Consider the following 27,059-nt stretch of genomic DNA (forward strand, 5'->3'; position numbering starts at 1 on the left):
TCTAAAGTTCACATTGTGTTGAAAGCAGTTTGGTGGCACCTGCTTTCATTGAGGACGCTCTATAGATTCCAGGGGCATGAGCAGCACAGATTTTTGTTTCAATGTCTTCAGATGCCTGGCTCTGAGTGCTGGAACACCCTCCTTAAGCCTCTCCACCCCTCTACCTTTCCTCATCTCAAACCTACCACTCTGACTAAACATTGTGTCACCTGACCTAATGTCACCATATCTTGTTTACTTGCTGCTCCAGTCAAGTACCTTGGGATGTGGAAAGGTATTGACTTGCATCTTTTTTATGTACAGATTTCCAAATGCTGAATGAGAGCTGATTAAATCAATTTGGTATTGAACTATGGCAAATCTTCTATCCTAGTCACAGTTACAAGTATCCTCTATATGGCTTATAATTGAAAACTGTATGGCACTAGTTATTGCTCACTTCTGGCTGTGATGGTTTTACCCCTAATATGCAAAATGAGACTTCAGCAACCTGAGGGTTATTTTAGCAATCATCTCTTCACCTTCTAATATCTTTGGGTAAAACCTCTGAAAAGCCCAAGGGAGGTAAATTTGACTTTGACAGAATAAAATGGACCAGGTTGAAGCAACCAGGTTTGCAACCCTCTTGACTTATTTACATTTGATGTCAGTGGAAATGTAAAGATCAGGAGAGATATAAAGTAGGCTCCTGGTTCGCTAGTATTGATTTAACGCCATCCAAATCCAAATTACCCTCAGGTGGGGATGGGTGTGTGTGTACAGTGTGCAGGCACTTCCTTATACATTGAAACATAAAATCTATTACAGCTATGCATGCAGCTTTAAGACTGCAATTCCCAAGAGAATATTTTAATATTATCTTTAAGCAAATCGCAAAATTAAAATGCAAGTACTAAATCTATTGGTGCAAATAATCTGATCTATAGTCTACTATCGCCATGCAATAAAACCTGATCTAGTGGGTTGTGATACATTTGGGGATTCTGAGCTCAGTTGCAATGGGAAAGAATAGAAATTGTAATGGGAGGCTGGGTTTAAAACAAAACAGCTGTCTCTAAAGTGTTAGAGAGCAGTTATCCTGCAGAAAAATGCATCTCATATGGTTTTTATAGACCACTAAGTTAGGCCCCTATGGTTTTAGATTTTTTGTAGATCATGATTTAGCTTTAAATATGCTGTAGTGAATTTGGAAGGACAGACACCTGGTCAAAGCCTGTGCCAGAGGTGGTTAAAAATGTTAGAATGGCTGGTGCAGAACTGGCATTAGTCTAGAGTTGGAAAAGGGGAGGTTTAAAGAGGCACAAGCTGGAGGATGGAGTGATAGGATGGAGGCAGGTCGTAAAAGGATTTGTAAAATTGGGGATCAGAGCTTAGCATCCTGGACCCAGCGTGAGCGATGTGTGAATATCTTGCTGCTTTGTGTATGGGAGCAGTGAAATTCTGGATAAATTGTTTTCCCTTGAGAGGCCAATCGGAAAGGCATTAAGAACGATAAACCTGCAGATTGAATGGCATGGATTGGAATGTTGGCGCACTGAGGGTGATGTATGTTTAGGTGCAAGAGGTATTCAGCAAGTAAAAGTCGGCAATCTTGGTAGTCCATAGTGGACTTCTGAACTTGGCTCTGGGTTGGTCAGGATCCTTGAGAGAGTTGTGCAGTCATTCAGTGAAGAGACACAGAGCAGTGTGAAGTCAACATGCTGACTACTACCTGGGTGAGAGAATTGATACAGAGGAACCTCAATTATCCGAATACCAGTTATCGGAAAATCGCATTATCCGAAGGAGATCTCGCAGTCCCGATGGAAACAGTGTATTTCCAACAGTGATTGCGTCTTTTGGTTCCAGTGATTAAACAGGCACCGTCTCCCCCACTCTCCCACATTTTCCCTGGAGTTCTAAAGAGGGGTGTATCCTAAATCCCTGTTCCCCACATAATCTCTCCAGCATTGTCCTGTACAGAGCAAACGTGGAACCTGGTAAAATGTGTGTGGGGCTGTGTGCATGCGCTATTTGGATCCTTACCCCACAAAGGCGGCAGCAGCAGTATTGTTGGTGTCCAGCCCAACTGCCCCGGAGAGGTGGTGGGGGTGTACGGGGTTGGGGACAGGGGATGTTGGCGGGGGGGTGTGGTGTTGCACGGGGTTGGGGACGGGGAAGGCATGTTGGGTGAGTGGTGTTGGACGGGGTTTGAGTTGGGAGCGTGTTGGATGGGATTGGGGGTGGGGCCTAGGTATTGGGGGTGGGGCCTTGTGCACGGTGTGCTGCTGCAGTCTCCTGAACGAGAAGCAGACTTTTAAAAACTCCGAGTCCCAGAGGAAAGGCATTTAATAGATTTAACCAAATAATTGATTATCCGAACAAAATATTGCCCACCTATCATGTTCGGACAATCGCGATTCTCCTGTATATCTTCTAGAATGGGTACAGAGGTGCCAGGGGAGTCCAGGTGCTAGCTGGATCCCAGAGATAGCATGCTATTCATCCACAAGGAAGGTATTTCAATGGGAGAGTCAGTTTGACTTGAGACCATGGCCAATGATGCACTCTGTGGGGAGATCAGAGAGTGGAAATGGGTGAGAGGTTGGAAAACGAAAAGGCGGCGGCCAATAAAGTTGCTGATTTTGTGTTGCGATGTCTCTGGTCCAAGTGAATATTGGACTAATGAAGAAACCTGTAAAGCTAGTATGTGCTGTTAATGTGTTGCAGCACTATTTCTAATCACTTCCTTATAGGGGATTTTGAAACCTGAGTCATTCACTGACGCGGTGTATGGGAGTATCATTGGTCTGATTTAAACACTGCCTCGTATGACACTGTCTATGTTTGCCTAATGAGGTTTTCTGTGGGCGAAGGAAATGAAATGTACAAATAAATACATTACTCTGGAGAGCTCCTGTTCTACCTTCATAAGATGGAAGTGCAGCAAAAAAGGATTACAACATTATTACCCATGAGCAATTGAACAATTGATAACATTAAATTATCTACATCCTGGCCTGAAAAGGAGAAAACTGCTTAGGGCTGGAGGGGAGTCAGAATAATTGAATAGGTCTTTATAGAGATGGGCTGAGTGGCCACATGCAAATCCATATCATCCAATTTTTCATGAGAAGAATCACAAACATATAAACGGTTATAAATTCACCCTGTGAATAATTTTCAGGAGCAGAAAGCAACATGGGCACATGGTGGCATAATGATTCTGTCACTGTGCAAGTAATCAAGAGGTCAGGTCATGATCCAGTAACGTAAATTTAATTCCCACTACGGATTCTGGGGCACTTACATTCAGCCAGTTAAATAATTCTGATTTTTTTTTATTTCTAAGCATCAGCAATGGTGACCTCACAACCTTGATTACATGAAAACTCAGTTGGTTCATTTACACTGGCCTGGCAAGTCTGGCACTACCAGCCATACAACTGAGTACAGTTACCGTGTTACTGTGTGGGGATGGGTTATAAATGATGGCCTTGCCCCTGCTGCCCACAGCCACTGAATGAATGAATTTAAAATATTGAAGTTATACCGAATCCTCAGTCTGTAGAAAACAGCATAACATAATTGGAGAGGGAAATAAATGGCTGTTGGCTCTCAGTCTTGATTTACTGGAAGCTGAAATGTAGAACAGCACAGAGTACATTTTGAATGGAATTTTCCACCTTGAGGTTTGAGTGTATAAATGCTTACTTTCAGCAGCAGTGTGGACCTGGCAGTTTATTGGTGTTTACATCAAAGGCTCCATTTAGCAATCCACATCTTCAGTCATGGATGAAGCTTCCCAGGCTGTGTTGCTATAGCAATTGTGACTTTAGTATTCACAAACCATGCTGTTTACTGCAAACCACTGTAGTTATGGGCTTCATGGCTACACTTCAGTGGTTTCAGTCGCTTGCATGATTATATTAAGGCTGTACCTTCCAATATTGCAGAGAGGCTGAGTTAATCAAATGTGGTAACGATTTAGTGATAACTTTAATTTCGGCTCACCATTACTTCTCGGTCAATCCATTCCAGCACAGCAGTGAATCCTGTTGTGCAATGTCACCGATTCCTGGAAAATCTCTGCAGACTTGCAGTGCAGCAACTCCTGTGCCTCTGTTTAATGTCCAGAATGTTCATGCCTTCCTCCCTTCCTGCTTTCCAGATACATTCACTTCAGATGGTTGAACTAGAGAGATTCTGTGGGGGCAGGAAGATGTCCAGTCTTGCTGCTCACCTTCATCTGACTGTGTCTTTCACCTTTTCCATAATCATCCTATTATGAGGGGGGGAAAAAAGACATACTGTTCTTCAGCAATGTGATCCGATTTCTGAAGTGTAATTCTAGAAACTGCACAAATGAAATGAGTCCGTAATCCTAAAGTCTTTGCAGTAGTGTTAGGTGGATGATTTTCTGTCTTCGCTGCAGTATCCGGTCCCTTCAAAGGGCAGTGTAATTTAAGGAGGTGCAGCCACAGCACACTGAGGATAGCACAGCTTGTGAGTTTCCATAAAGACCAAGCTTTGACTCTCAGCCATACTGGCGAAAAGATTGAATGATGGATATCTACGATTCATGACAAACAGCATCGCAACTTGTTCAATTCTGTTTTGGCCTCATAAATATTTGAATCCAGTGAATGGAGTTGATCCTCCATGAGCTGAAAATGTGTTGCTGGAAAAGCGCAGCAGGCCAGGCAGCATCCAAGGATCAGGAGAATCGACATTTCAGGCATGAGCCCTTCTTCAGGAATCCTCGTGACCATACTGTCCCTTACCAAGGCTATACTCCAGTTTCCTCCTCCACATGAATGCCTTTCTGTACCAGTGTGTCATGGTCAGTTGGACAGCAGGGTATAATTGGTGGGGTCGGAGTCAGTAGGGACTCAGGATTGTTTTCATCTCTTAACATTTCCTGAGTAACTATCCAGGTAACTCAATCAGATCTCCCCCAAGTCTTCAAATCTAGACTTCAAGTTGGAGATAATCGAGCAGGGTCCAGATCACAAGTTTAAACATTCCTGCAGAGTCAGTAGTTTGGGGCTTCAAACAGGTATCTTTTGGGGGATTTTGAGACTATTAGATCGGAGTCTTTATTTTTTGCACTTGTTTTCCAGTTGTTGAGGAGTGGGACTCTAAATGCTAACATGTTTTACAAGCAAATTGCATTGGTGTGGTTGAATATTAAACTCCGCTTTCCTTCAGCTGCATGATCATTCCATTTATTCTGTCCTCCATCTCCAGTCCCATTGAGTTTTGAATTTTGTTTAATCTTCAAGTCTATAATTATTCAAAGTTTGTGCGAAGATTTGTAGCTCGGGTGCTTGTTGTAGTGGTTCTGTTCGCCGAGCTGGAAGTTTTTGTTGCAAACGTTTCGTTCCCTGGCTAGGAGACATCATCAGTGCTATTGGAGCCTCCTGCGAAGCCAAGGACAGCCAACTCCCATTCCTAGACATGATAGTACAGAGAACACCGAACGGAGAATTCACCACAAGGGTACACAGGAAAACAACACACACAGACCAAGTCCTAAACTATGAAAGTAACCACCCCGACACACACAAACGAAGCTGCATCAGGACACTATTCAAAAGAGCTACAACACACTGCAGTACACCAGAACTGCGAAAAGAGAAAGAGGAACGCCTATACAAGGTATTCGCCAAAAACGGATACCCGCGCAACTTTATCAACAGATGCCTAAGAGATAGACCACGGAACGAGGACATGCCACAACCAAAAGGACGAGCCACACTACCATACGTCAGGAGCGTTTCAGAACTGACAGCCAGACTACTGCGACCCCTAGGACTCATAATGGCACACAAACCAACAGCCACGCTCAGACAACAACTTACTAGAACAAAGGAGCCAATACCCAACATGAGCAAAACTAATGTAGTTTATAAAATACCATGCAAGGACTGCACAAAACACTATATAGGACAAACAGGAAGACAGCTAACAATCCGCATACATGAACACCAACTAGCCACGAAACGACATGACCAGCTATCCCTAGTAGCCACACACTCAGACAACAAGCAACATGAATTCGACTGGGAAAACACTACTATCATAGGGCAAGCCAGACAGAGAACAGCCAGGGAATTCCTAGAGGCATGGCATTCATCCACAAATTCCATCAACAGACACATCGACCTGGACCCAATATACCAATCACTACAGCGGACAGCTGAAACTGACACCCGGAAGCGGCAAGGACAGACAACTATAAATGCCGGAAGAAACATCAAAGAAGCGCTTCGCAGGAGGCTCCACAGCACTGATGATGTCTCCTAGCCAGGGGACGAAACGTTTGCAACAAAAACTTCCAGCTCGGCGAACAGAACCACTACAGTCTATAATTATCCCTGAATATTGTCAGAAAGTAAAAATTATGGTTTGGAGTTGTGACCATTATTTGTTAGAATGATCTCCCAAAGAGAGGGTCAGTTTTAAATAGCTGAATGTAGTGCTGAGTGGATCTTTGAAAGTGTTTGATGTCCAAATTGCTTATTCTTTGTTTCTTCCACTATCTAGCTGCATTGCAAGCTCTAAAACGTAAGAAGAGATATGAAAAGCAACTGGCTCAGATTGATGGCACCCTGTCCACCATTGAATTCCAGAGGGAAGCATTGGAAAATGCAAACACTAACACAGAAGTTCTCAAAAACATGGGCTTTGCTGCCAAGGCTATGAAAGCTGCTCACGAGAACATGTAAGTGAATTAATACTTTTTGGTGTCCTGGTATTATAGCTGTAGAAATTAACACTTGAGAGAAATAGATAGAATGCATTCCTGATCCCAACAACCCTCGCCTTCTGTTTGGGAAATACAAGATTTGATCCTTAGAAAACCTAACTTGTCTGTCCAAATATTCCTGAAAGGGCTTTGCTGGTCCAGTCTGCCAGCTGCATTTCTTGCCTCCAGTTGTTTACAGATGGAAGGCAGGGCCTAAGTGGTATGGTGACTGTGACTTCCCTATTATGAATGTAATCAAGGAGGATAATCAACAGACAGGAAACATTTGTTAACCTGCTTTATGAATGAGTTTGGTCACTTCTATCCACTTGCTAGCAATTGTTGAGAGGGCTTTGGCACTTCCACTCTACTGGTGTCCCACTCATCAAAATGGTTACAACAGGGTCAAGGTAAGGCAGGTGGGGGGGGAAAAAAAACTAATTGTTCTGGCCGGGGTCAACAAAATCTTAAAGGCAATGTTGAAAGGAATGGGATGGTTTGATTTTGGGGTGTCTGGCGTAAGCTGTTGTCACATGTTAATTTTAAATTCACTTGGAATGCGGGCATTATTGCTCTTGAGAAGGTGATGGGAAGTTGCCTCCTTCAAGTCCATTTGTTTTACCTTTTTTTTTTCTTTTTTAAATTCATTCACCGGTCACAAGTTCAGTGGCTAGTCCCGTATTTATTGTCCATCCCTAATTACCCAGGTGGCAGTTAAGAGTCGACCGTATTGCTGTCTGGAATTGCAATTTCTTGCCGTAAGGGACTTGAGTGAACCAGATGGGGTTTTTTTGACAGGGGCTTCCTGGGTGTCATTAGACTCTTAATTTTGGGCTTTTATTGAATTCAAATTCTACTTCTGCCATGGTGGAATTTGGTCCTGAGTCCCTAGTATGTTATCTGGGCTTCTAGATTAATAATCTAATGAGAATACCACGAGGCCATCAGTCGTCTGTCTCTGAGCCAGGAGGCTTGCATTCAAGTCTCACCTATTCCAAAGATATGTAAGAACATCTGCGCGGTATGATCAGAAACTCTACAGTCTCAATGATGTTGGGGAAGAAAATCTAAGGTTTTGTCCCAGTGATAGTGAAGGAATTATAATATATTTCCAAGTCAGAATGGTGAATGACTTGGAGGGGATCTAGCAAGTGGTGGTTTTCTGATTATACCTGCTGCCCTCTCCTCACAGATGGTAGTCTCATGGATTTAGAAAGTACTGTCTGAGGAGCCTTGGTGAATTTCTGCAGTGCATCTTGTAGATGGTATTCACTGCTTTGCATCAGTGGTGAAGGGAATGAATGCTAATGGATGTGGTGCTAATTAAGACGGCTGCTTTATCCTGGATGATGCCAAGCTTCTTGTGTTGTTGGAGCTGCACTCGTCCAGACAAATGAGGAATAATATCGCAGAGATGTTACTACAGTTGTTATGGGGGATTTCAACATGCAGGTAGACTGGGAGAATCAGGATGGTATTGGACCTCAAGAAAGAGACTTTGTGGAGTGCCTCCGAGATGGATTCTTAGAACAGTTGGTGCTGGAGCCGACCAGGGAGAAGGCAATTCTGGATCTGGTATTGTGCAAAGAACCAGAATTGGTCAGGGACCTCGAAGTGAAGGAGCCATTGGGAAGTAGTGACCATAATAGAATAAGCTTCAATCTGCAATTTGAGAGGGAGAGGGTACAATCGGAAGTGACAATATTTCTGTTGAATAATGGGGAACTATGGAGCTATGAGGGAGGAGCTGGCCAAAGTTCAATGGTGCAATACCTTAGCAGGGATGACAGTGGAGGAACACTGGCAGATATTTCTGTGTATAATGCAGAAGATGCAGGATCAGTTCATTCCAAAAAGGAAAAAAGATTCTAGGAGGAGGCATGGGTGGCCGTGGCTTTCGAGGGAAGTTAAGAAAGTTAAAGAGAAAAAGTATAACATAGCAAAGATAAGTGGGGAAATGGAGAACTGGGAAGCTTTTAAAGAACAACAGAGGATTACTAAGAAAGAAATACGCGGAGAAAAAATGAGGTACGAATGTAAACTGGCCAATAATATAAAGGAGGATAGTAAAAGTTTTTTTAGGTATGTGAAAGGCAAAAAAATGGTTAAGATGAAAATTGGGCCCTTGAAGACAGAAACAGGGGAATATATTACGGGGAACAAAGAAATGGCAGAAGAATTGAATTGGCACTTCAGATCTGTGTTCACTGGGGAAGGCACAAGCAATCTCCCTGAGGTTACAGTGGCTGAAGGACCTGAGCTGAAGGGAATTTATATTTGCCAGGAATTGGTGTTGGAGAGACTGCTAGGTCTGAAGGTTGGTAAGCCCCCGGGGCCTGATGGTCTACATCCCAGGGTACTGAAGGAAGTGGCTCGAGAAATGATGGATCTGTTGGTGATTATTTTCCAGAGTTTGATATTCGGGACCAGTTCCTGCAGATTGGTTGCACCAGTTTTTAAGAAAGGTGGGAGAGAGAAAGCAGGAAATTATAGACCAGTTAGTCTGACCTCAGTGGTGGGAAAGATGCTGGAGTCTATTATAAAGGATGAAATTACGACACATCTGGATAGTAGTAACAGAATAGGTCAGAGTCAGCATGGATTGATGAAGGGGAAATCATGCTTGACTAATCTTCTGGAATTTTTTGAGGATGTAATTCTGAAGATAGATGAGGGAGATCCAGTAGATGTAGTGTACCTGGACTTTCAGAAAGCTTTTGATGAAGTCCCACATTGGAGGTTAGTGAGCAAAATTAGGGCGCATGGTATTGGGGGCAAAGTACTAACTTGGATTGAAAGTTGGTTGGCTGACAGGAAACAAAGTTGTGATAAACGGCTCCATTTCGGAACGGCAGGCGGTGACCAGTGGGGTACTGCAGGGATCAGTGCTGGGACTGCAGCTTTTTACAATATATATTAATGATACAGAAGATGGTATTAGTAGTAACATTAGCAAATTTGCTGATGATACTAAGCTGGGTGGCAGGGTAAAATGTGAGGAGGATGTTAGGAGATTACAGGGTGACCTGGACAGGTTAGGTGAGTGGACAGATGCATGGCAGATGCAGTTTAATCGGGATAAATGTATGGTTATCCACTTTGGTGGCAAGAACAGGAAGGCAGATTACTACCTCAATGGAATTAATTTAGGTAAAGGGGCAGTACAGAGAGATCTGGGTGTTCTTGTACACCAGTCAATGAAGGTAAGCATGCAGGTACAGCAGGTAGTGAAAAGGCTAATAGCATGCTGGCCTTCATAATAAGAGGGATTGAGTATAGGAGCAAAGAGGTTCTTCTGCAGCTGTCCAGGGCCCTGGTGAGACCACACCTGGAGTATTGTGTGCCGTTCTGGTCTCCATATTTAAGGAAAGACATTCTGGCTATTGAGGGAGTGCAGCGTAGGTTCACGAGGTCAATTCCTGGAATGGCAGGGTTACCTTACACTGAAAGACTGGAGCGACTGGGTTTGTATACCCTTGAGTTCAGAAGACTGAGAGGGGATCTGATTGAGACATATAAGATTATTAAAGGATTGGACACTCTGGAGATAGGAAACATGTTTCTGCTGATGGGTGAATCCCGAACCAGAGGGGACAGCTTAAAAATACGGGGTAGACCATTTAGGACAGAGATGAGGAGAAACTTCTTCACCCAGAGAGTGGTGGCTGTGTGGAATGCTCTACCCCAGAGCTTAAAAATGTGTCGCTGGAAAAGCGCAGCAGGTCAGGCAGCATCAAATGAGAAGGAGAATTGATGTTTCGGGCATAAGCCCTTCTTCAGGAAGTGGAAAATTACATAGGTATGTCATGTACAGATCCAATCCAACCTACCGTGTTGCCATCTCATTAGTCTTTTAATCATTAGTATAGTGATGGAAGGGGACATCAAGCAGCACCTGCTCACTGATGCCGAGTTTGGGATCTGCCAGGGCCACCCTGTGGAGTCAATGATACTGTTCCTGGATAATGACCTGACACATGGTCATCACTGCATCTTCACTAGTGCCTATGCAGAGCTCCACTGAGATTAGAGTGATTTAAACCTGTGACCACCTAACTGGGTGTACAACCCAGTGTGTAACTAAATAGTTTATGTTGCAAGCTAAAAGCAGAGGGCAGCACTTGGCTTTAATGCCTTTGCTAGGTCGGGGAGCAATTTATCCAAAATTGCCATTCCTTTCACAGTTGAGTAAGGTCCCTATAGACACTAGATAGAAGCACATAAGATGTACTTGGCCTATTCAAATTGATTTGCCAGTGGTTTGAGCATCCATAATATTCTATGTTTCATGTTTTTAAATGAGGCTATACCTAACTTTGTCACCTACCCCCAAAGGCAATGAGGTAAAATGAGGAAGTCAAAGGAGACCCATGGTAATCCTCAGCGTAGCTCAGCTGGCTGAACGGCTGGTTTCTCTGTTGTAAATACTCCAAACTAATGTAAGACAGTGGTGTGTGCTTTTTAGTCATCAGATGTGGAAGCCTAAGCTGATTTTACCTACTTTTTCTCAGTCTATAATTTACCCCCTTTCCACAACGTGGAATTGCTGAGAGACGATTGCAGCAGTTCAATGTCACCATGGGCTACCTCAGCAGAAATCAAAGTGTGAGCTGGGAGTCTCTAGTCTGTGTCACACTAACGACACCTCCCCAAGGCTGAAAGTTCCAATATCCTTTTAAATAACTTATTTTCTCTTCTGCCTTTCTCTTATTGGGGGTCAAGAGGTATCCTGATTTAACCTGTTTATCAATTGTAAAGCTGGTCGCTTGTAAATACTATGATCATAAACTGCTAGGTTCAACATAGACTCTTGCAGTAAAGAATATCAGTCAGTTTGTCAGTTTCCTGCCAGTTTTCTGAGAAAATTACTGAATCGTCCCAGTTGTCATTGTTAAGCACACATTTCCCTTTCAAGTATTTATCCATTTCCTTTTTGTCATTTACTGTGAATATGCTGTCAGGTGGTGCACTCCACATCATCATAACCCATTGTAAAAAAACGTATCTATTAAACTGGCAAAAACCCCCTCTCTTTTCCCAATGTACTGTGAACTAGATAGTGACAGCATTTGATCTTTTGTTTTGCTGCATCAAGTTGTTCAGAATGGTGTATCATTTGTTTTTTAAAAGGGACATTGACAAAGTAGATGAGCTAATGCAGGACATCACAGAGCAACAGGAATTGGCACAGGAAATCTCTGAAGCAATTTCCAAACCAGTCGGTTTTGGTGAAGACTTTGATGAGGTGAGTGCATCAAACACTGAAGCTTACGTAAGCCAATATAGGAGCATAGAACATGAATAGGCCATTCAGCCCCTTGAGCCAGTCCCACCATTCAGTGAGCTCATGGCTGAACTGTGGCCTGAAGTCCATATACCTGCCTCCCTTAATAATTTTGCTTGACAAAGCTTTATCTGTCTCAGATTCAAAATTAACAACTGATCCTACATCCACTGCCTGTGGTGAAAGAGTTCCAAACCCCTCCCACCCTTTGTGTGTAGAAGTGCTTCCTAACATCTCTCCTGAATGGTCAGATTCTCAGACCACGCTCCCTAATTCTAGAATCCCCAACCAGTGAGAATAGTTTATCTTCATCAACTGTCTTTCCCTGTTAGTATCTTGAAGACTTCCACCAGATCATCCCTTCTAAATATTACAGAAAAAAAAGGCCTCATTTGTACAATCCCTCCTCAAACTTAACCCCTGAAATGCAGTAGTACTCTTGTAAATCTACCTCCAGCCCACTATATCCTTCCTCAGGCTGAGGTGCCCAGATCTATTCGCAGTACTTCAAGTGGGGTCTAACAGAGCTTTTGTATAACTACACCATAATGTCTGTATCATTGTACTTCAGTCCCCTAGATATAAAAACAAGCATGCCGTTAACTTTCTTGATTATTTTCTGCACATGTTTGTAAAATTTTAAAGATTCTATGTATCTGAATCCTACGTCTCTTTGGACATTCACTGTATTCAACTTCATACCAAATGAAAAGTACTCCAGATCTGTCCTCTTGATCCAAAAAGAATAATCTGGCACTTGCTTACATTGAACATCATCTGCCACAGTTTTGCCCATTCATTTAGTCTGTCAATACCCTTTTGTAATTCTATGCTATCATCTACACTGTCTATAATGCTGCCTAATTTTCTCATCAGCAAATTTGGACATAGAAAGTTATATGCCATTATCCAAGTTATTTATAAATAATGTGAATAATTGAGGCCCTAACACAGATCCTTGTGAGACACCGCTGGTCATACTCGAGTACCTACCCATTCTATCTACTTTCTGTCACCTGTCACTCAACCAAATTCTCAGCCACGTCAGTAAGTTGCCTTCAATTCCATGAGCTTCTACCTTAGTTTGAGGCCCTTCTATGGGACTTTATCGAATGCCTTCTGGAAGTCCATAGACATTTCCCTTTCCACTGAGGTTTGTCAGGTTTGATCTACCAGTCATGAATCTATGGTGGTGCTCTCCTTGATTAATTGAACATTTACAAGGTATTTAATTACCTCATATTTGATTATAGACTCCATCAATTTCTTCACCACAGATGTGAGAATAACTGGCCAATATTCATTCAGTTTTCTCTTTCACCCTCCTTAAAAAGCAGAGGAACATGTTCAAATTACCAACCTAGAGGAACAACTCCTGTATTAAGGAGCCTCTGAAAGATTATAGTCAGGGCATCTACACTGGTTTTCCCTACTTGCTTTAATGATAGAAACTGTCAGGTCCCAGCGATTTGTACTCTGTAATTCTATTAATTTGCTCATTAATGTTTTATGTTAATTTTATTCTATCCCTGTTCCCAATGCTTTATTAATTTCCTTGGGACTTCTGGAAAGCTATCCTTCTTTTCTACAGTAAATACTGAGGCAAAGTAATTATTGAACGTGTCTGCCATTTCCCACAGACATTAACAATATCCCCACTTTCAGCCTTTAGTGAGTCAGCATTGCTGCTGTTCACATGCTTTCCCTTGATATAACTATAACATTTCTTATTGATGTTGATGTCCCTGGCAAGTTTCCTTTCATAATCCTTTTTAGTAACTGTTATAAGCTGATTTGTGGCCCTTTGCTGGTCTTTTTATCTTTCCCATTCAGCAGGTCTGTGCTATTTTACGCATTTTTTAAGCTCTAGTTTTTAAGTTCTAGTTTTATGCTGACTCTTAGCTCTCCAGTTGTCCATGGCTATTTTATCTGTGACATGGAGCTTTTCCTTCTCAGATATAGATGATAAATGTCTCTTTAAACATCCTCCAGTGTTCTTCAGTTGTTTTAGCCCTGAGCAGATTTTCCCAGTTTACTGAGGGCAGTCTCTCTCATCTTGTTAAATCTGGCCTTGGATAAATCTAAAACTCCAGTCACTAATTCATGCTTTTTGCTTTTAAATGCCGCATTGATCATTATTTCATAACTGTTCGTGCACCCTTAGGTTATTCATTACGTCCAGCTCATTACTGATTTCAACATTGATAAATTGAACTGCATTTATTTCAATGCAAGAAGCCTAACAGGGAAGGCAGGTGAACTCAGGGCATGGTTAGGAACATGGGACTGGGATAATATGGCGATTACAGAAACATGGCTCAGGGATGGACAGGACTGGCAGCTTAATGTTCCAGGATACAAATGCTACAGGAGGAATGGAAAGGGAGGCAAGAAGGAGGGGGAGTGGCGTTTTTAATAAGGGATAGCGTTACAACTATACTGAGGAAGGATATTCCTGGAAATACATCCAGGGAAGTTATTTGGGTGGAACTGAGAAATAAGAAAGGGATGATCACCTTATTGGGATTGTATTATAAACCCCCCAATAGTCAGAGGGAAATTTTGAGAAACAAATTTGTAAGGAGGTCTCAGCTATCTGTAAGAATAATAGGGTGGTTATGGTAGGGGATTTTAACTTTCCAAACATAGACTGGGACTGCCATAGTGTTAATGGTTTAGATGGAGAGGAATTTCTTAAGTTTGTATGAGAAAATTTTCTGATTCAGTATGTGGATGTACCTACTAGAGAAGGTGCAAAACATGACCTACTCTTGGGAAGTAAGGTGACTGAGGTGTCTGTGGGGGATGACTTTGGGGCCAGCGACTATAATTCTATTAGATTTAAAATAGTGATGGAAAAGGATAGACCGGATCTAAAAGTTGAAGTTCTAAATTGGAGAAAGGCCAATTTTCAAGGTATTAGGCAAGAACTTTCGAAAGCTGATTGGAGGCAGATGTTTGCAGGTAAAGGGACGGCTGGAAAATGGGAATCCTTCAGGAAGGCTTGTAGGTGTAGGGGAATGCAGGATGACTAAAGAAATTGAGGGTGTGGTTAAGAAAAAGAAGGAAGCTTATGTCAGGCATAGACGGGACAGATCAAGTGAATTCTTAGAAGATAAAGGCAGTAAAAGTATACTTAAGAGAAATCAGGAGGGCAAAAAGGGGACATGAGGTAGCTTTGGCAAATAGAATTAAGGAGATCCAGAGGGTTTTTACAAATCATTAAGGACAAAAGTGTACCCTAGAACTCTGTGGGAAGCTAGGGAAGTGATTCCTAAGCCTCTTACAGAGATATTTGTATCATCGATAGTCACAGGTGAGGTGCCGAAGACTGGAGGTTGGCAAACGTGGTGCCACTATTTAAGAAAGGTGGTAAGGACAAGCCAGGGAACTACAGACCATTGAGCCTGACATCGGTGGTGGGCAAATTGTTGGATGGAATCTTGAGGGACAGGATGTACATGTATTTGGAAAGGTAAGGACTGATTAGGGATAGTCAACATGGCTTTGTGCGTTGACTATCAAAAAGCATGAATTAGTGACTGGAGTTTTAGATTTATCCAAGGCCAGATTTAACAAGATGAGAGAGACTGCCCTCAGTAAACTGGGAACATGTCTCCCAAACTTAATTGGTGGACGTAATCTATATGGACTTCAAAAAGGCATTTGACAAGGTTCCCCATGGGAGACTGATTAGCAAGGTTAGATCTCATGGAATACAGGGAGAACCTAGCCATTTGGATACAGAACTGGCTCAAAGGTAGAAGACAGAGGGTGGTGGTGGTAGAGAGTTGTTTTTCAGACTGGAGGCCTGTGACCAGTGGAGTGCCACAAGGATCGGTGCTGGGTCCACTACTTTTCATCACTTATATAAATGATTTGGATGCGAGCATAAGAGGTACAGTTAGTAAGTTTGCAGATGACACCAAAATTGGAGGTGTAGTGGACAGTGAAGAAAGTTACCTCAGATTGCAACGTGATCTTGATTAGATTGGCCAATGGGCTGAGAAGTGGCAGATGAAGTTTAATTCAGATAAATGCGAGGTGCTGCATTTTGGGAAAGCCAATCTTAGCAGTATTATACACTTAATGGTAAGGTCCTCGGGAGTGTTGCTGAACAAAGAGACCTTGGAGTGCAGGTTCATAGCTCCTTGAAAGTGGAGTCGCAGGTAGATAGGATAGTGAAGAAGGCGTTTGGTATGCTTTCCTTTATTGGTCAGATTATTGAGTACAGGAGTAGGGAGGTCATGTTGTGGCTGTACAGGACATTGGTTCAGCCACTGTTGGGATATTGCGTGCAATTCTGGTCTCCTTCCCATCAGAAAGATGTTGTAAACCTGAAAGGGTTCAGAAAAGATTTACAAAGGATGTTGCTAGGGTTGGAGGATTTGAGCTATAGGGAGAGGCTGAACAGGCTGGGGCTATTTTCCCTGGAACATAGGAGGCTGAGGGGTGACCTTATAGAGGCGCTTAAAACCATGAGGGATATGGATAGGATAAAAATGCAAAGTCTTTTCTCTGGGGCCGGGGAGTCCAGAACTAGAGGGCAGAGGTTAAGGTGAGAGAGGAAAGATATAACAGTGACATAAGGGGCAGCTTTTTCATGCGGAGGGTAGTACGTGTATGGAATGAGCTGCCAGAGGATGTGGTGGAGGCTGGTACAATTACAACACTTAATAGGCATCTGGATGGATATATGAATAGGAAGGGTTTGGAGGGATATGGGCCGGGTGCTGGCAGGTGGGACTAGATTGGGTTGGGATATCTGGTCAGCATGGGCAGGTTGGACCGAAGGTAAAACTTAGAACAGTCCATCTTCCATAATTACACCGGCACCACTCCCCACCTCTTCCTCCACTACATTGATGACTGCATTGGCACCACCTTGTGCTCCTGCGAGGAGGTTGAGCAATTAATCAACTTCACCAACATATTCCACCCTGATCTTAAATTTACCTGGACCATCTCTAATACCTCCCTCCCCTTCCTGGACCTCTCCATCTCCATCAATGATGACCGACTTGACACTGACCTTTTTTACAAACCCACCGACTCCCACAGCTACCTGGATTACACCTCTTCCCACCCTATCTCTTGCAAAAATGCCATCCCGTATTCCCAATTCCTCCACCTCCGCCGTATCTGCTCCCAGGAGGACCAGTTCCACCACAGAACACACCAGATGGCCTCCTTATTTAGAGACCGCAATTTCCCTTCCCACGTGGTTAAAGGTGCCCTCCAACACGTCTCGTCCACATCCCGCACCTCTGCCCTCAGACCCCACCCCTCCAACCGTAACAAGATCAGAACACCTTTGGTGCTCACCTTCCACCCTACCAACCTTCGCATAAACCAAATCATCCGCCGACATTTCCACCACCTCCAGAAAGACCCCACCACCAGGGATATATTTCCCTCCCCACCCCTTTCCGCCTTCCACAAAGACCGTTCCCTCTGTGACTACCTGATCAGGTCCACGCCCCTTACAACCTACCCTCCCATCCTGGCACCTTCCCCTGCCACCGCAGGAACTGTAAAACCTGCGCCTACACCTCATCCCTCACCTCTATCCAAAGCCCTAAAGGAGCCTTCCACATCCAAAGTTTTACCTGAACATCCGCCAATGTCATTTATTGTATCCGTTGCTCCTGATGCGGTCCCCTCTGTATTGGGGAGACTGGACACCTCCTAGCAGAGCGCTTTAGGGAACATCTCCGGGACACCCGCACCAACCAACCACACCGTCCCGTGGCCCAACATTTCAACTCCCCCTCCCACTCTGCCGAGGACATGGAGGTACTGGGCCTCTTTCACCGCCGCTCCCTCACCACCTGACGCCTGGAAGAAGAACACCTCATCTTCGCCTCGGAACACTTCAACCCCAGGGCATCAATGTGGACTTCACCAGTTTCCTTATTTCCCCTTCCCCCACCTCACCCTAGTTCCAAACTTCCAGCTCAACACTGTCCCCATGACTTGTCCTACCTGCCTATCTTCTTTTCCACCTACCCACTCCACCCTTGCCCCGCCCCTGACCTATCACCTTCATCCCCTCCCCCACTCACCTATTGTACTCTATGCTACTTTCTCCCCACCCCCACCCTCCTCTAGCTTATCTCTCCACGTTTCAGGTTTACTGCCTTTATTTCTGATGAAGGGCTTTTGCCCGAAACGTCGATTTTTACTGCTCCTCGGATTCTGTCTGAACTGCTGTGCTCTTCCAGCACCACTAATCCAGAAGTTGGACTGAAGGGTCTGTTGCCATGCTGTACATCTGACTCTGATGCTCGTCCCCTTGTTGGAAGCAGGACAAATGGCTGTGGGAAACTATCCCGGACTCTCTGCAGAGATTCACTATCATTCTGATGGTGTTTGCTGTCTTTCCCAATCTTGTTAAGTTTAAAATCCCACATTAATACTCCGCGGGCTTTGCTGCAGACCTGTCTAATTCCTGCCTTTATGGGATCGAACCCATTAGGTCTGTAATCGGAGGCTTGTACACAGCACTTATTCCAGTTTTTGATCCTTCACTGTTTCTCAGTCCCATCCGTATGGTCTCCACTGGATGCCTTTCCCTCATTATATCCCCCCTCACCATTGAAGTCATTTTGATTCTAATCAGTAAGGCTACTCCTTCTCTGCCACTCTCCCCGTCTGTCCTTTAAACCTTTATAACCTGGCATACTTAGTTCCCAATCCCAACCATCCTGCAGCCGTCTCTCAGCAATGCTGACTATATCTTTATCTCTGATTTGAATCTGTGCCTGCACCTCTTTTATTCCTTTACTCTGTGCATTTGTATATAGAACTCTTTTTGGTAAAAACAATGACTGCAGATGCTGGAAACCAGATTCTGGATCAGTGGTGCTGGAAGAGCACAGCAGTTCAGGCAGCATCCAAGGAGCAGCGAAATCGACGATTCGGGCAAAAGCCCTTCATCAGGAATAAAGGCAGTGAGCCTGAAGTGTGGAGAGATAAGCTAGAGGAGGGTGGGAAACTGGGCGCCTCCTAGCAGAGCGCTTTAGGGAACTTCTCCGGGACACCCGCACCAATTAACCACACCGTCCCGTGGCCCAACATTTCAACTCCCCCTCCCACTCTGCCGAGGGCATGGAGGTCCTGGCCTCCCTCCCCACCAGACACCTGGAGGAAGAACGCCTCATCTTCCGCCTCGGAACACTTCAACCCCAGGGCATCAACAGTTTCCTCATTTCCCCTTCCCCCACCTCACCCTAGTTTCAAACTTCCAGCTCAGCGCTGTCCCCATGACTTGTCCAGACTTGTCCGACCTGCCTAGCTCCTTTTCCACCTATCCATTCCACCTATCCACTCCACCCTCTCCTCCCTGACCTATCACCTTCATCCCCTCCTCCACTCACCCATTGTACTCTATGCTACTTTCTTCCCACCCCCACCCTCCTCTAGCTTATCCCTCCATGCTTCAGGCTCTCTGCCTTTATTCCTGATGAAGGGCTTTTGCCCGAAACGTCAATTTCGCTGCACTGTGGATGCTGCCTGAACTGTTGTGCTCTTCCAGCACCACTGATCATAGAACTCTTTTTGTTTGGTTCATGTGTCCTCAGCACAGTTGTTGTTGTGCTGTTTATTTCTCTTCTGGTTTAATGAATACACTTCTTATAGTTTTATTATCTCCATGTATCTGAAGTAGGATTCCTGACTGTTTCTTTACTCTGTTACGTTTCTTGAGTTTGATAAATGATTTGGATGACAATATAGAAGGTGTGGTTAGTAAGTTTGCAGATGACACCCAAACTGGAGGCGATTTTCTAAGGTTACAAAGGGATCTTGTTTAGATGGGTCAAAGGGTTGAAAAATGGTAGTTCAGTCTGGATAAATGTGAGGCCTTGCACTTTGGTACCACAAGCAACAGTAGGGCTTATACGATTAATGGTAGGGTTATTGGTATTGTTATAGAACAGAGGGATCTAGGAGTTCAGGTACATAATTCTTTGAAGTTTGCATCAAAGGTTGGTTAAAAACACATTTGGCACTCTTACCTTCATTGCTCAGTCCTTTGAGTAATGAGTTGGGAAGTTGTGTTGAGGTTGTGTGAGGCATTGGTGAGGCCTCTTCTGGAATACTGTCTCCAGTTCTGGTCGTCCATTTACAGGAAGGATATTATCAAGCTGGGGAGGGTTCAGAAGAGATTTATCAGGCTGTTGTCGGGTGTGGAAGGTTCAAGTTATAAAGAAAGGCTGGGACTTCTTTTCACTGGACCGTAAGAAGTTGAGAGGTGACCTCAAAGAAGTTTATAAAGTAGTGAGGGGTATAGATAGAGTTAATTGTCTTTTCCCTAGGATGGGGCTTTCTCGATTAGGGGTATGTTTTTAATGTGAGAGGATAAAAATTTTAAAGAGGGGCAAATATGTTCCACAGAGGATGGTTCGTGTGTGGAATGAACATCCTGAGGAAGTGGTGGCTGTGGGTATGATTACAATGTTTAAAAGACACTTGGATAAATACATGAATAGGAAAGGTTTGGAAGTCTGTGGGCCAGGAGCAGGTAGGTAGGGCTAGTTTAGTTTGGGATTATGTTCAGCGTGGACTATTTGGTCCAAAGGGTCATGTTTCTGTGCTGTATGACTATGAAATTGTCTTGACTCATTCTCTAATTTTCTTATCTCTCTGCCAGTTTGCTCATGGCTTATATAATAATCCATAGATTAAAACTCTCTTGAGATCCTGTTTTTTTTTTAATTTTATTCCTAATTCCTGATCCTTCCCAACCAGGACCTTGTGCCTATTCTTAGCTATTTGTTAGTCCCAGCCTGGGTCACTGCAAATGGATCCTGACCCCTCCCACTCCCGTATGATGTCAGGCTGGTTTGAAGTATCCCTTGTGATTGCACTAGGCAAGCAATACATACCATGTAGGACTCTTGGTACTTCTTACAAAGGAGTAGCCTTAATTTTAGAATTGTCTACCACTCCTACTTTCTGTTCCCTGGCTTGAATGGCCTCCTGTACAATGGTGCAGTGGTCAGTTTGCCCATCCTGCCTACAATCCCATTTCCTCATCCACACAGGGTGTAAGTATCTCATCACTGGTGAACGAGTCGAGAGCTGAGACTCCTCCAGTGCTGATTTCGGGATCTCTCTCCCTGTCTCGCTTGTAGTCACACCCTCCTGTCTTTGACCCCTGGTCACATTTGAAATGCTTAACCTACTGGGTGTGACTGTCTGTCTCCTGAAGCATGGCATCCAAATAACCCAATTCTGCCTCTGTAACCTAAGTTATTTAATTTAGGTTTAAATTTGTATTTTCAAAGGTATTATAATGCAGACATATCAAATCAGCCTCCCTATCCATGTATTTGAAACACAGTAAAATAGAAATACTCATTGATTCAAAATTGACCTCAGTCTTTCCTAACCAACACTGTCGGAGGGTCAGTGCTGAGGGAGTGCCGCACTGTCGGAGGGTCAGTGCTGCACTGAATAATCAATAGCAGACTTTATGAATAACCAATACAGGCATTGCAGTATGTAGCATAAGCCGAAGTTTTAACAATTTGATTATTTATACAGTAACCTTAGGGCAAAGTTAAATCACAAGGTAATTAAACCCAGCTCTTTAATTCTAGCCCCCACAAATGCTCAAAGACAGACAAACAGACACAGAAGGTACTTGGAAAAAGATCTTGTTATGGACCAGACTCGACCACCTGAAATATTTTAAGAAGGTGCTCTAGATGCTAACTTTATCTTCCTTTAAAGGTAGATGTGAAGTGCAGTGTTCCAAATGCAATGCGACTGGTCCAACTACTTGAAGTTAAGAAAACATATTTATTTAAATGCTACAGTTATAATACAAACAAAAGGAACAGGAATTTAGAATAACTTAACTATTGGAAAACCTAACCAAGTAATAGATGCAGTACCAATTACTAATTAATCGATCCAACTTAGTAACATCCTACAAACACACCCCTTGGCAAAAAGCGTGTCCAATACAAATTCATACACGCGGTTCTCTAAACCAGGAGGAAAATTCATCAAGAAATTTCAGAAAGTAGTAGCTAGGAATTGTTCACTGAAACTTCCAACTCTTCTGAGATCCTGAGCAACTTCTGAGTCACTGAAAAAACAACCCAAAACCCAGAAATCTGGATCTGAGAGAGCTGGCCACACCCATTCAGGTTGTTTTTTTTTAAAAAACCCAAAGCCGCCTCAGCTGTTTATTTGAGCCATCTTCAGCAGCACCTCTGCCTCTATAACCCCACTTCAAAAAACCCAGGACAAAATAACCATATAAAGTGTCAGCATCACCATCGTCTGAGGGTGGGTCAACCACCCAAATCAGATGAACTACACACCAGAGTTCTGAAGGAGATAGCTGAGGAGCATGTAGAGGCATCGATGGTGATCTTTCAGGAGTCATTGGAGTAAGGGTGGGTGCCAGAGGACTGGAATGTGGCTCATGTAACACCCTTGTTAATAAGGGAGGGAGACCGAAGACAGGAAACTATAGACTGGTTCGCCTGACCTCAGTCATTGGTAAAATTTTAGATTTCATTTATTAAGGTTGAGATGGTGGAGTACTTGGAAATGCATTAACATCGGACAGAGTCAGCACTGCTTTGTAAAGGGGAGGTAATGTCTGACAAATCTGCTTAGAATTCTTCAAGGAGTTAGGCAAAGCAGAACCAATGGGCGTGATCTATTAAATTTCCAAAAGGCCTTTGACAAGGTGCTGTAGGGAAGGCTGCTAAATAAGATAAGAGCCCAAGGCAAGATATAGGCGTGAGATGAGGACTCACTGACTGGCTGAAAGCAGAGAGTGGCGATATAGGATGGAAGCCATTGACTAGTGGAGTTCCAGGAGGTGTCAATGTTGGAACCACAACTATTCATGTTCTACATTAACGATCCGGACTGACCGTTAACTGAGAATGGCTGGCAGTTCCCTTTCCTAAAGCTCATAATGAACCAGATGGGTGATTCTGCCAATTGGCAATGGATCAATCACTTAGTCTAAATTTTTAAACTCCAGTTCCAAATTTTTATGAATTCAAATTTCCACCTGCTGTGGTGGGATTCAATCCCAGAAACCCAGAACATTACCTGGATCTTTGGATTAACAGTCCAGTGATAAAACCACTAAACAGTCACCACCTCTCATGTAAAGATTAACAAAGAAACACAGAGATACCAGAGAAGGATGGGTATAGGAAGGAATGATATGGAGGAGCCGGTGTTGGACTGGGGTGGACAAAGTTAAAAATCACTCATCACCAGGTTATAGTCCAACAGGTGCACTATAACCTGGTGTTGTGGTTATTAACTATAAAAAGGAAAGAACAATTGCATTGAGAGAAAGGAAAAGAGGACTCCAATGTTAATTGCCCAGGCTCAACGTGCTGTGGCTTAAAATGTAAATCCAGCAAGTTTTAAAGTAACAAGAACACTTTGGGGAAAGATGATGTTTGTGCAGGTTTCTCAGAATGATTAATTCTGAAAACTTCCAACCTGCCACTCAATCCCCTGGATTTAGGTGCTACTTTGCACAGTAGCAGTAGTGTACCTTGTTAATGCACCATAAGTTTCCATCAGTATCTGGTGAATTATCATTCCTTCAAAATAATGGAAACTGGAAGTAGTTGTACAGCTTTCTGACTTCCGTACCTGTCCATTCAATTCCGGATGAAGGGCTTATGTCTGAAACGTCGATACTCCTGCTCCTCGAATGCTGCCTGACCTGTTGTACTTTTCCAGCATCACACCCTCGACTTACATTTAATGAGGTTCCCAACATTGCTGTGAAAGAAGGGAGCAGTGTAAGAAATCAAGCTGCTTTAGAGTATAATAATCCTTCAATGAACATCTGCTTTTGGGTGGCTTTAGGCGATTAACCTACTGGGTTGTGTGTCTCTGTAGGATGAGCTAATGGCTGAGTTGGAAGAGCTGGAACAGGAAGAACTCGACAAGAACCTGCTGGAAATTGGAGGAGCAGAGAATGTGCCACTTCCCAATGTTCCTTCCACCTCCCTCCCAGCCACGCCAGGTAAGAGTAAGCGGCTGCATTTCCCTCCCAGCTTAGCCAGGTCACTGACACGAGGTTTACTCCTGACTCAAAGAAAAATCAAGTTCCTTTTAATCATCTCCTGAAGTTAAATGGCCACATTTCTTTGATCCATCCCAACAACACGATTGCCGCCTCCTTCCTGCAGGGACTGGCAGGAGGGTGAGTGGGAGAAGAAAAGGATAGGCTGGTATCAAGGAATGATTGGGAGTCCTTATCCTATAAATGACTGTTAGTTGGTATATTGGAGCTGTGTGGGTCATGGATAGGAGTCACATGGGATTGTGGAATGGTGGAGCACAAGAGGCACTCATTTAGTTCCTCACGTCTGAGCCAGTTCTGTTGAACAATCCATATACTGAGCAAGCAGAGTCTCGCTATGACAGCGGGCAGGGAGTGGGGGTGACGGAAGTGACAGCAGGTGGGGGGTAGTGACGGGCGGTGGGCGTAGGGGTGTTGACGGTGGTGATGGGGCGGGAGCAGTGACAGGGTGGGGGCAGTGACTGGAGTGGGGTGGGGCTAGAGTGACGGCAGCTAGGGGTGGTGTTGGTGGGGTTGGGATGGGAGCGGTGATGGGAGTGACTGTGGAACTGGACAAGGTTTCACATTATTCTGTTTGTTCTTCTGTTTCAGCAGCTAAGAAGAAGGAAGAGGAAGATTCTGACATGCAGGAGCTGGAAAACTGGGCTGCTATGTGAGAGCGACGGGCACCTTGTGCAGCACGGACTCTGTTATATGTCGCAGTTGTGGGTGTTTTGTTACGCGGTGAAGGTTGTGAACGGCGTCAATTTCTGAATGACCACCTGGAGTGCATTTTGGGGAGGGGGAGGAGGACGGGGGATGCAGGTGTGCAGTATGACAGTACAGCATACTGTACAGGAGGAGGAGGAGGGACAGAAAGGGAAAACCGGTAGTCTCTGGTCCCAGCTTCTCTTGGATTTTCATTTGTGTTGATCGTTACAACTTTCAAGCCCACAACTCCTGGTACGGCGCTTATTTCTCTCCCCCTGTGGAGTCTGCGGCCCCATTGCACTGCCCTTTGTTATACAAAGTCCACTGTACATTTATGAAATAGGGATGCAGTGCAGATTGATACTTGCAAGTGACTGAATTGCCGTAGCATGTCCCTAACTGTTTGTATAATTGAGGTGATGTGACTGTTTGAGTAATACACCCGTTAGTTGACCTATTCCCTCCTCTTCCATTCTAATTCATTCTTTAAAAAATATCTCTTGATCATAGAGAAACCTTTCAAGAACAATCTACAGGGGACTCTTGACTTAAAACTTGTTAATTATTTTCTTCCCCTTCCCCTCAAAATTGAAGCGTTTAAGAGTGTTTTAATCAAGTGTAGACCAGTCATTTACTGAGTTTGATTCCTGACCAGTGCCTCAACTGAATTTTTTTTACCCAAAAATACATTTAGGTTTTTTGATTTTCTTTTGGAGACAATGCAACAAAGTGGCTTTTTGTTTTTTTTTGTAAATCCTGAGTGTTGGTGAAGGGACATGATGATTCTCCTCATTGAGTACGATTTCCGAACACTTCCTTTTCTATGCCAAGTAATTTACACACACACCTATAAATACGTCTAAATGCTGCTTTTTGCTCGATGCTGCATTCCCTTCCAAAACACAAACTGCGTACGGTGTGACATTGGCACAATGGGGCTTCTCAATCCTCTGCAAAAATATCCTAATCCTACTTAAACCTGCTGTAAATATGTTAAGAAGAAAAAAGAAATAAAAGTTCCTTTTAATGTAACAACTTGCGTCTAGCCAGGAGTTTGAAAGCTGGGAGCTGAGTTTCTGAATTGGTGTGACTTGAACTGTAACGATGACGTCCTACAGAAGGAGCTGGCAGTGTAATGTTTAACTCTCTCTTTGCAGCACCCCTAATGTACCTCTGAGCTAACAAATTGTGGGGTTCAAGTCAAACTTTGAGCACAAAGTCTAGACTGAGATTTTCCGTACACTGTTGCAGGAATGCTGCATCTTGAGGATTCCTCACATTATACCAAGGCTCCATCTGCCCCCTTAAGAAGATAGAAAACATCCCCCAGCCAATTCCAAGATGCACAGAGGAGATTTCCTAGGTGTCCTTGTCTCTCAGCCAACATTATTTTTAAAAGACACAGTCTAATTTTTATCTCTTAATGGGGGCTTGCTGCGTATTTTGTTTTTGTTTTTAGTGGGTGTCACTGTGAAGGCTGGAACATGTTCCTAATTCCCCTTCTGGTGTAGTGCAGGCACATTTCCTTTGGAGCCATGGGTGCCTGTCATGGTGGAGTTACACCCAGTGTTGCAGCCACTGTGAAAGAGCAGCGGTGGAGTTCTGAGTCAGCATTGTGTGTGGTCTGGAAGGAAATTTGCAGCAAGTGATGTTCTCGTGCATCAGCTGTTGTCGTAGGAGTCTTGGCGAATTGCTGCAAAGCACCTTGTAGGTGTTATGCTGCTGCCAGTGTGCTTCAGTTATGGAGGCCATGAGAGTTTGAGATGGTAGATGAGGTGCCAATTTAGTATACTACTTTGTCTTTAATACTAGAGCTTTTTTGAGTGTTGTTGGAACTGTATTTTATCATGCTGCTGTGCTTTGGGGGCGCAATAGATTCTCTAGAATTTGCAGCCTTCTGGAGCAGCCACAGTATTTATATAGTGGATCCAGTTAAAATTCCAGTCAGTGGTAACTCCCAGGATATCAATAATGGGGGATTTGGTGATGCAGTTGAATATTAAGTGGAGATGGTTAGATTCTTTTTCATTGGAAATGTGAATTTCTGCTGTTGCTTTTCTCATTGTCACCTTAAACCTGGCTATTGCCAAATGGCACAGAATATTAGACAGTCACAGGGAAAAGATCATTAAAGCAGTTGAAGTTGGCTGGATCTAGGACATCACCTGGGAGTCCTTCTGCAGAAATCTCCTGGAGTGAGATGACTGATCTCCGATAATCGCAAATAATCTCCTTTGTACCAAGTATAACTCCAATCGGTGGTGAAGTTT

At 43.7% G+C, this 27,059-nt stretch overlaps 1 protein-coding gene across 2 annotated transcripts in view; it reads left to right on the forward strand.

Moving 5' to 3' along the window:
* The window catches only part of chmp4ba (charged multivesicular body protein 4Ba), a 51,092-nt gene extending 25,268 nt beyond the window's left edge, over nucleotides 1–25,824 (forward strand). The window contains exons 2-5 of one of the 2 annotated variants that reach the window (XM_060836541.1): nucleotides 6,529–6,706; nucleotides 11,861–11,975; nucleotides 23,913–24,039; nucleotides 24,691–25,824. In XM_060836541.1, coding sequence (XP_060692524.1) covers nucleotides 6,529–6,706; nucleotides 11,861–11,975; nucleotides 23,913–24,039; nucleotides 24,691–24,755 — 485 coding nt within the window. In that variant the 3' untranslated portion in view covers nucleotides 24,756–25,824. The remainder of the gene's footprint in view (nucleotides 1–6,528; nucleotides 6,707–11,860; nucleotides 11,976–23,912; nucleotides 24,040–24,690) is intronic. The other variant, XM_060836542.1, reaches the window with a different exon arrangement.
* Nucleotides 25,825–27,059: the final 1,235 nt, after the last annotated feature.

This window comes from Hemiscyllium ocellatum, chromosome 15 (genome assembly GCF_020745735.1).
Source record: "Hemiscyllium ocellatum isolate sHemOce1 chromosome 15, sHemOce1.pat.X.cur, whole genome shotgun sequence".
In the NCBI taxonomy this organism is placed as follows: domain Eukaryota; kingdom Metazoa; phylum Chordata; class Chondrichthyes; order Orectolobiformes; family Hemiscylliidae; genus Hemiscyllium; species Hemiscyllium ocellatum.